The sequence below is a fragment of the Candoia aspera genome, chromosome 2, assembly GCF_035149785.1.
Source record: "Candoia aspera isolate rCanAsp1 chromosome 2, rCanAsp1.hap2, whole genome shotgun sequence".
NCBI lineage: Eukaryota > Metazoa > Chordata > Lepidosauria > Squamata > Boidae > Candoia > Candoia aspera.
The window spans coordinates 171,551,281-171,561,171 of record NC_086154.1 but is presented as its reverse complement, the minus strand read 5'-3'; the positions used below and the strand labels follow the sequence as shown (position 1 = coordinate 171,561,171).

The 9,891-nt window shown below is 53.0% G+C and overlaps 1 protein-coding gene across 1 annotated transcript; it reads right to left on the bottom strand.

Moving 5' to 3' along the window:
- Positions 1-2,969: 2,969 nt before the first annotated feature.
- On the bottom strand, positions 2,970-6,110 carry LOC134492514 (uncharacterized). The gene is made up of 8 exons (XM_063296685.1): positions 5,822-6,110; positions 5,351-5,488; positions 5,040-5,216; positions 4,770-4,913; positions 4,539-4,658; positions 4,323-4,431; positions 3,939-4,001; positions 2,970-3,156 (listed from the first exon to the last, which is right to left on the bottom strand). Exons 2-8 carry the CDS (start codon positions 5,456-5,458, stop codon positions 2,972-2,974), a joined length of 906 nt encoding a protein of 301 aa, XP_063152755.1. The 5' UTR covers positions 5,459-5,488; positions 5,822-6,110; the 3' UTR covers positions 2,970-2,971.
- Positions 6,111-9,891: the final 3,781 nt, after the last annotated feature.

The following is a 9,891-nucleotide window of genomic DNA, read 5'->3' as shown; positions in this document are numbered from 1 at the left end:
CCCCTTTCAGTCAGGTTTCAGGCCCGGACATGGGACAGAAACAGCATCGCTTGCACTTTTGGATGATCTCTGGTGGGAGTAGGATGGGGGAAGTGCAGCCATCCTCTTCTTGACCTCACAGTGGCTTTCAATTTCATTGACCATGGTATCCTTTTGAGTTGGCTTGGGGAGTTGGGGGTGGGTGGCACAGTTCTGTGCTGGTTCACCTCCTTCCTCCAAGGCCAGTCCCAACTGGTGTTGATAGGGAGGGAGAGGTCCAGCCCATGGCCCCTCCTTTGTGGGGTGCAGCAGGGTTTGGTACTCTCCCTGCCCCTTTTTAACATCTACAGGAAACCACTGGGTGAGATCATCTGCCACCATGGGATGAGGTATCTATATGCTGATGATACCAAATTATAATCTCCATCCCAGCTGATTTAAGTGATGCTGTGGCCACCCTTTCTCAATGCCTGGAGGCTGTGGGGGTCTAGATGGGGAACAACAGACTTCAGCTGAACCCTGGCAAGATGGAGTGCCTGTGGGTTGGAGGCTTTTTGGGAGTTTACCATCTTTGGTTCTGGATGGGGTTGCACTGCCCAAGACAGAGCCGGTGCAGAATCTGGAGGTCCTCATGGAACTGAACATAATTGGAATGAATTATGTTCAGACTTGGTTAGCTCTCAGTTGTTGCCAGAAGAGCCTTTGCTCAACTGTGTGCCAGTTACACCCCTTCCTGGATTGGGAGGCCCTCTGGTCAGTCACTCATGCCCTCGTCATCTCCCATATAGACTATTACAACGTGCTCTACATGGGGCTACCCTTGAAGAGTATCCAGAAGCTACAGCTGGTTCAAAATGTAGCTGCACGAGCAATTTTGGGTGCCCCTAGGATGGCACATGTAACACCTTTGCTGCAGGAGCTGCATTGGGTGCCAATTTGCTTTCAGGTCCAATTCAAGGTGTTGGTTATCACCTTTAAAGCCCTACATGGCATTGGTCCAGGTTACCTGAAGGACAGTCTCACCCCCATTAGATTGACCTGTCACCTCTGGCCAGGCAGAGTGGGCATGTTATGGACCCCACCTTTAAAGAGTGTTGATTGGTGGAACCCAGAAAGAGAGCCTTCTCTGCCATCACTCCTGCCCTATGGAACATTCCTCCCCAGAAGTGAGGCAAACCCCCACTCTCCCAGCCTTCCGGAAAGGAGTGAAGACCTGGCTCTGCCATCTCTGTGGGGCCTGAGGAGGAATAACCAACTCTAGGGGTGTCTAGCACTCTGAAGGCTCTCCTGGAAATTAAGACTGTTTTAATAACCTTATCTTGGATTATATTTTTGTTTAAGAATATGGTTTTATTGTATTGTATTTTAATGATTATTCTGACTTTATCCTGGTTTTATTGTAAACCACCCAGAGTCGCTCTTTGAGTGAGACGGGCAGTAGCTAAATTTGAAATATAAATGTATGTATGTATGTATGTATGTATGTATGTATGTCAAAAGAGGACAGGCAAAGAAGCTATTGCATTCAGCCCGTTGGTAAGCTTCTCATCCACATCTAGGATGATAGACTAGGTAGATATTTGGTCTGACCCAGCAGGGCAATTCACATATCCCAAGGAAATCTGCAATTCGATGCATCACACTAATTTAAAAACTTTACGTTAATCTCTTTACCTAATGCCTGAATAATGCTTCCCAATGGACACATATTTCACTGAGCCATTCTTAGGTCCAATATACTGGATGAATAAAAAAATCTGTCCACTTAAGATCAGGAGATGAATCTTTCCAGCATCCAAATACCTAGTCCAACAGTCAGTAAAAGGTCAGGTGTTGCTAGATGAACAACAAATCCTAGTCATCCAGTGGCCCTCCATTACCCAGTCAGTCATCCAAGAAATGAAGCAGGGTTAGATCAAGTGAAAAGGCAAGATATTCCACCAAACTTTCTGGCAAACAGGCCTCCCAAACACTGGCTGGCTAGGCTATAGCACCCAAGCCATGCCTACTGCTCCCTGCCTAGCCAAAAGGGAGGAATGATTCATATAGATTAGAAGTCAAGCTAATAGACTAGGGGAAGCATTATGTGCTCCCCCAAATGAGACCTGCTTAGCTAGCTCATGTGTTGTCACATCCAACTCTAAACTACCTAACTAGAAAGTGTAGCTTATCTTTTGATTTTCCCTCGCTGGTGCTTCTTAAAATGGTATAAACATCACTGTCTCCATCCATCCCATATCAGAACACAGTAGGACTCCCTGTCCCAAGGCGGGTGGATTTGCTCCTCAGCTCCAGACCTGCCTCTCAATGGACTACCATAAGGCAAAGCAGCACTGATTTCTCTTCCTTCTACACTCTTAGTGGTATTTCAACACCAATGTTCATGCTGATTTTAACAACATTTTCACTCTCTGATTAGAGGCAGACTGATGAAGAAACAGAATGGGCCAGACACATGAAATAACCTAAGCCACAAGGTCAAAAGTAACATTTTACCATTTATTCAACAATTTTAACTGGAAACCTCCAACATAGGGTGAACGTTGCTTCGGGGAAGGCAAAAACCCCACTTGCCGACTCCAATGGCAGATTAGGGGTAAAATTCCTTCCCAGCCCCGTCAACCGGCGACTGACTTTCGTCCGTAGCAAGGAGATGGTACGCACCCTAGTGGTCTTTCCTGCGGTGCTGCAAGGTGTTCACTGGCACGGAAGGGCTCGAATCCCTGAAAAGACACAGAGATATCAGGCAGTCAGTTTCTCCGCTTGCTCGCAAGCCTTGCCTCAACCTTCACTGGGAGGAAGCCCATCAGTGGACATTCCTCCCTTCACGGGAAGGTCCTCTGCTTTTGGCCCCCACCCTAAGAGAGCCGATTCAGGCCACAGCAAGTCCCCTCCCATCAGACCGAACCCTGGCCCTCTTCCCCTGCTTTCCCGCCATTGGCCTCCATCCTACACCTGGGGCAGCGTTTGCCCAGCTTCCCTCACCGGTCCATCAGGCGGAAAGGCCTTCATACTCGGGGGGATAACGTTGTCTCCTACAGCCTGCCGCCAAGCGCCTCAGGGCAGCCACCAGCCCGTGTGCAGAGTGGAGGGAGAAGGCCTTTTGTACCAAAGCTTCTGTTCTCTGGGCGACTCGCCTGACTGCAGGGTCCTGGTCACCCAGAAGCTTCTCCACATCTGCAAAGGCAAAAGTTAGACCAGACTGTTGAAATGCTATCTGAATCCTTCCTCCCTCCCTCCCTCCCTCCCTCCCTCCTTCCTTCCTTCCTTCTTCCCTCCCTCCCTCCCTCCCTCCCTCCCTCCCTCCCTCCTTCCTTCCTTCCTTCCTTCCTTCCTTCCTTCCTTCCTTCCTTCTTCCCTCCCTCCTTCCTTCCTTCTTCCCTCCCTCCTTCCTTCCTTCCTTCCTTCCTTCCTCTTTCTTCCCTCCCTCCTTCCTTCCTTCTTCCCTCCTTCCTTCCTTCCTTCCTTCCTTCTTCCCTCCCTCCTTCCTCCCTTCCTCTTTCCTCCTTCCTTCCTTCCTTTCTTCCTTCCTTCCTCCTTCCTTCCTTCTTCCCTCCCTCCTTCCTTCCTTCTTCCCTCCCTCCTTCCTTCCTTCTTCCCTCCCCCTCCCTCTCTTCCTCCTTCCTCCTTCCTCCTTCCTCCTCCCTCCCTTCTTCCCTCCTTCTTTCCTTCCTTTCTCCCTTCCTTCCTTCCTTCCTTCCTTCCTTCCCTCCTCCTCCTCCCTTCCTCCCTCCCTTTCTTCCTCCTTCCTCCTTCCTCCTTCCTTCTTCCTCCTCCCTCCCTCCCTTCCTCCCTCCTTCCTTCCTTCCTTCCTTCCTTCCTTCCTTCCTTCCTCCTTCCTTCCTCCTTCCTCCTTCCTCCTTCCTCCTTCCTCCTTCCTCCTTCCTTCCTTCCTTCCTTCCTCTCCCACACTCCTAACCCAAAGCTGTTCCTCTTGTCTTTGCACAGGCATTGCTTACAAGCAAGGTAGACAGGAAGCGTCCCTCCAGTGAGGAGGCTGCCGTTCTGATGAAGCAGGTGACCTGCAGAGGAAAGGAGGGAGAAAAACACACCACAGTCTTTTTCAAAGCCCACTTCTCAATTGAATGCAGCCCTCACTCCCGAATACCCCGCTCCTTTCATCCTGGGGATAACGAGAAACTCAGCAGGAGGACTACAGGCTCACGCCTGGCCTGGGCTAAAGGAAGGTCCATGGCCCAAACAGGCGAGTGACTCCATGAAAGGCTGCAGGGGGCCGTGCCTTTCTGGTTGGAACGTGGCTATCCCTGGGCAGGAGAAACCCTGAACCTGGGGGATGAGACCTCCCGCCTGATTGCCCACAAAGAGCCTTCTCTTTTCATTACCAATGAACATCGCAGCCGTTCTCCTCACTGAAGCCTGCTTGCTCTTGAAGTACCAAAGGCAGGTGAATACTTCCATCTCCAACTGCGACTCCGGGATGGGGAACCGAATCTAGGAGATGAGGCAGAAAGGCAGAAGTGGGAGATTCCCAAGTGCTGTGCGCCCCACCCATGCCTCTCACCTCTAGAGGGGAACGGAAGCCAGACAAGGGTTCTTACCAGGCGCTTGGTGATCTTATGAAGTAGCTCCTGCAGGCTGTAAGTCCCCCCCGCCAGGAGGGTGCCCCCAAGGTGCCAATGGAGGGCCTGTGCCAGGTGCCGCAGGGTAAGCTTTGCTGCCTTCAGAAAAAGAGGAGAGAAAAAAGCTGAGGCCATTCCTCTACTGCTTTCCTTGAGTGAGTCGGCTAGCCAAGCTGCAACACTCTTTTCCCAGGCAAGCCGGGCCCTCACCTTCGCCACCTCCTCCTCAACATCCTCCACGTGCATCAGCACCGCGATGAGGGTGTGGATGGCTGCTATCCCCTCAAGATCTTTCCGGTGCTGCAGAAGAGGCCAGATGTGATTCAAGGCTGCCCTTCGGATGGTTGCCGCCTCCTATGAAGGACCAAGGAAAAGGCTTTTTTCCCTTGCCCTGCAAGAAATGGGTCCCATGTGGCCTCACAGTTAAGGTTCCATTGACCTTTTCCTCCTCTTCCAAGCGAGGAGCAGCTGAGGACTCACATGGTGGAAGAGCGAGCGGTACTGGGCAGCCAAGGAGGCATTCAGGGGAGTCCACACTTCCTCTCCTGCCTGGAGGCCAAGCTGCTCCGCCAAGCCCAAGAACTCCAAGGTGATGGTGGAGCTGTCACTGCTGAGCCCACCGAGGACATGATGGCAGAGCTCCTCGGGGGTCATCATCTGCAGAGAAAATGGGAGATCTGAAAAACTCTCCTCCACTGAAAGAATGAAGACAAGCCTAACCGTTTCAATGAATGTTCCCGAAGAGGAGGAGCTCCGTGTTTGTCTATCCCCTGTGGGCAAGGGCCACTTACCACCTTGTAGTTCTCGCAGAGATGGAGAAGACCCTTCCTGCTCAGTTGGTGAACGGTCTGGCTGGGGTGCTCCAGCCAAGCCATTAGCAGCTTCCAGGTCTTCTCCATGGGGGCTTGGCTCTTGTAATTAACCAGCAGCTGAAAGAGAGCAGAGCAGTTGAAGGCCCGTCAGTGGCCGGAGGAGGAAAGAGAAGGGGTGAGCCAGCTGCACTGGGGAGAAGGTGCCCAAAAGGCCCCCTGGGAAGATGCTTCACCCCTGCTCTTTGGGGAAGCAGGAACATGCCTCTAGGTTCTCCCTTAGCTGCAGGGGAAGTGAGAGAAATGGCTTTTGGAGCTTGATTGCTCCCAATGGGACCTAAAGGTGGCCCGGGGAGACTCCCGTTTTCTCCTCCACATCACCCTGCTCGGCCAGGTCCCATTGGCTCCCTGGCTCAGAATCCTACAGACTGGGGGTGGGGGGGATTTTCTCACCTCAACAAAGAAGGCCACCACTGCAGCTGAATGCTCCTTTGCCTCTTCCTTCTCCAGGACAGAACTCAGATGTCTCTGGAGGCTGCACGTGGCAGAGGGGGAGGTCTCCGTGAGGGCCCTGCAACACACCAAGGCTCTTTTGAGAAAAAGCCATCAGACGGACAGGCCAGGCTGGGCCGGAAGAGCAGAAGAAAGGTTCTCTGTGGGGAGAAGAGCTGCCCTTTGCCCTCTGACTTACGTCACCAACATGGCCATGCCGTGGAGGCAGCAGCTGGGGCTGCACAACATCTCCGTGCAGCTCTCTTCCAGGGTCAGGTGTGCCACCCTGGCTAGCAGCACCTGGATGGTGTCAACCGTCTCCCTGCAGGGGAAAGAAGGCCAGAGTCACCAAGGCACCAACCCGTAGTCTGAGGGGCAGAAGAAACTCTTTGGGCAATGCCCACAGGGAGGCTTCCCTCTGCAGGTTCTCTCCCTCCTTTCCCTGGAACACCACCCACGAGAAGAGCAAAGAGGGAGGGAGCTCCAGAGGGGCCTTTCTTCTCCCTTGCTGCCATTTGCCACCAAATGGGAGTTGCTGCATCTGTCTGAGTTTGACCCTCCACCCCACCCCAAGGGCATTCCAGAAACATCACGGAGGCCACAGATTCCGTCTGCTTCCTTTCCCGTAAGCTTTGGAACAAACCCCATTAGAAAAGCAAGGAGCCCAAGCGTAGCACTACGTGCTTAAGAGCTTTCTTTCCTGGGGTCTATGCAGCACCCGGCCTGGCTAAGGGGAGGACTTGCAAGGCCAGAGGGGCATTGCTGAACCAGAAATGCTGCTTGGATGTGCAAAGAGAAAGGAGGAGGAACTCGGAAGCCCAAGAAGGAGAGGGAGGCTTCTCCCTTCCAGTGCCGCTGCTTACTCCAGAGGCAGATGGTCCCCTCCTTGGGCTGATGTATTCTGCTGCCTGGTGCCTGTGATGATGGTATCCACCAGGCAGAGCAGAACTTCGGGGAACCAAGCCTCCAGCACCACGGGGCACTCCTCGGACCGGACGATCCTCCTGATGAGCCTTGTCGCTCTGGCCTGAGGAGGGAAGGAGAGTCTGCCTCACTCACAGAGCTCCTTAGGCAAGTTGGCTAATGGAGCCCACCCTGCCTCTTGGTAGAATCGCTCTCTCTGCCAACCCTCACCACCTTCCTTCCTTCCTTCCTCTCTCCCCCCCTTCCTTCCCAAACTCCTTCTCAGCAGAATTCAAGAAATGCCCATAGACACAGAAGTCACAATGGTATCTCCCAGAGGGAGAGGCTGACGTCTGGGCATACAAGGGGACCACCTCCTTCCCAGCTCTACCCCTTACCGTAGCTGCAGGAAGAGGATGGGTGGTCTGTTCCTCTCCTTGAGGCGGCCAAGGGCCCTCCCTCTCCTTGGCCAGGAGTAGGGACAGGACCGCATCCCCACTGCAGTACGGCGAGGTGACGATGGCCCAGAGCAGCTCGCCGCAGGTGCTGGGAAGAAAATCGAGAGGAGACCAAGTCAGACCCCTCTGCCTGTCTCAGGTCCACTAGAAGAAATATGGAATGGTCGGCCTGATGCCGGACTTCCCTGGAACTCAAGGGAGGAAGAACCCACAGCCCTGCCTACCTCCATGGGAGCTCTAACAGGCGGTACGTGACCATTTCCAAGTTCTTCCGGGCCACGCACTGTAAACATTGAGCAACCTGGCTCGGTCTGAGGGAGGGAGGAGAGGCCAGGCGGCAGATCTTATCCAGTACTTCCTGCACATGCAAGGGAGAAAGAAAGAAGAAACGGAAGGAGATGGTGAATAGGTCCTTCTCTGGAGAAGCCTTCAGTTTAACCCTGGGTGTCAAGCCTTACTCGACATTCATGCAGACAAGTTGACTGCTTCTGGGTCCGGGTCCAGGTCCCTGTTGTATTCCCCTCTTCTTCCAGGGACGTGCTGCTGAGAGGAGACATACAGGATGGTTAGCTCTCGATTATGGGTCAGTTTGTGGAAAGGGAGTCATAACTGAGGTTCTGAGGCAGGACAGCTTTGATAGAACCGTGCAGGATCCAACCAAGGGCCCCTCTGTTCCCTGGAGAGGTCCCTCCACCACCAACTGGTCGGGTGGCATTTTGCCTCACACCCACAGCGCACCAGCATCGCCGTAGGTCCTTCGCTCCACTGTGAGAAGAGAAGAGAGAAACATTTCTACCTGCAATAGCCACCATCTTGCAAGGCTTCCACCAAATACAGTTTGAAATAAACGAGCAGAAAAGACCTCACGCATTTCAGCCGTGTGTTGTGGGGAAGGGGTGGCAGTCCCTCAGCGGCTGTAGAGGCGAAAATAGGGCACCTGTTTGAACTGAGACTAGGGTCCCAGGTCTCGTCCTGCAGGCTGCTGACATCATCCAGGGTATCTTGGGCTTCTTCGGGGGAATCCTGTGAATGACAATGACTCATCTGTGTCCGCAAAGGGAGAGGTGACCCTGAATTGCTAACTCCATTGAACTTGTGGGCTCCAGAATAAAGAGAAGGCCATTTGAACTCAGGATGCCTGACCAGAACAGTGCTTCTCTTGCATAACGGATCTCCCGAGTTGGAGGAATCCCCTGCCCCCCCACCCATCCCCTGGAAAGGTAGGCTTTCTATGCTTCGCCTGTCAAAGCCCTGCCTGGAAGCAACGGGGCGCTGGAGAGGATGAAGCAGAAAGAGGAAAGGCGTGGGCAGGGGTCACACCCATTTAGGCCACCAGTCAGCCACAAAGGGCCAGTCCCTGCTGCTTTGCAGCGAATCAGCTAATCACATGAGCTTGGGTACTCATTTCCAGCCTGTGTAAGTTGCCCCAAGGGTCAGGCTTTCTCTCACCCCAGCTGCCCACAGCAGCCCTGCAAGGTACTCTCAGGGTGGGAGAACTGAATTGAGGGGCCCACTCCCCATGGGCCTCCCCAGCAGAAAACAGTTCGCCCTTCTTTACCCATGCGCTGGAGGAGATGTTGGAGGAGAGCTCCTCAATTGTGTAGGCCCCCTTCCTCTTCTGGTCTGGGTCCTCATCCCTGGGGAGAGATTGAAGGGCCCAAAGATCAAAACTAGCCGTGGGCCCTCTTTCAAGAGTGGCCACACAGGTGCTCTAAGAAGCCTGTCAGCTGGCCTGCCGAGGGGGTTGTCCTGAGTCACTCTTCCTTTTATCAGAAGCAGGTGTTGAGAAGGAAAGGAGGCGAATCTCCCTGAGAAGGTGGCTCAAACAGGCTTTGGCCCCTCCCCCATCGGCCAAGCGGCAGCCCTTGCGACCGGCCAGGCCAGAGAGCATGATGGGAGCCTTCTTGTTTTCCTTTTCCCACCCTTCCCTTTTCCTTTTGTACTCTGTCATTTGAAGTTAGGCTTTGGACAGTCAGAAGCTTGCTTACTTTACTGTGCTTTAAAGCACGCACTCCATGCCCAGGTGCCTTCATTGTCCAGTCCCCCCTTGGCCCCAAATGGCCCCACGTCCCATTGATTAAGGAGAGAAGAGGAAGCTTCCTGGCCAGGGGGTTGAGCACGCATCCCATAGAAATCTATCCCTCCCCTCAGCAGACGATTCTCGTAGCTTTTTTTCTTGGGGGCGGTACTGCAGCCGTCTTCTTGGGGGCTTCAGAATCCCTCAGCTGAGAGCAGTACCTTGCCGAATCCGGAATGGACTCCCCGTCTTCAAAGCTCTGGTCTAAGGAGCTCCCCTGGTCTTCCATCGAATCCTGCAAAGGACATTTGTTCCTATTAAGACATAAATCCAAAGCCCTCTGCATCCCAACGGGATGGCTAAAGCCTTGGGCGCAAGGTTCGGTCCCAGTGCTGACAGGAAGAGAGCCTTTGGAAGGTCAAGAGGATATATAATCATCCACAGATTGGTTTTTAAGGGGCTGTAAACCCTTGTGTGTATTGCAAACCAGCAGATGTGTAAAAGGGGGCAGGTCAGAAACCCAACTGTTCTTTTTTCTTTTCCTTTTTTCAATTTTTTACGCTCCTTTTTTACTTCCTTCGTTTATTTTTTTTAGTACGTCAAATTAGCTAGATTCATTTCGTCTGGTTCACTTATTTTCCTTTGTCAAGATG

Bases quoted from the DNA above. Each gene is read 5' to 3' on its own strand.
- LOC134492514 (XM_063296685.1), bottom strand. From the start codon at position 5,458: ATGGAGAAGACCTGGAAGCTGCTAATGGCTTGGCTGGAGCACCCCAGC. The intron at 5,217-5,350 runs GTAAGTGGCCCT...TTTTCTCTGCAG, and splicing joins TCTGCGAGAACTACAAGGTG to ATGATGACCCCCGAGGAGCT. The intron at 4,659-4,769 runs GTGAGGGCCCGG...CTTTTTCTGAAG, and splicing joins TTGAGGAGGAGGTGGCGAAG to GCAGCAAAGCTTACCCTGCG.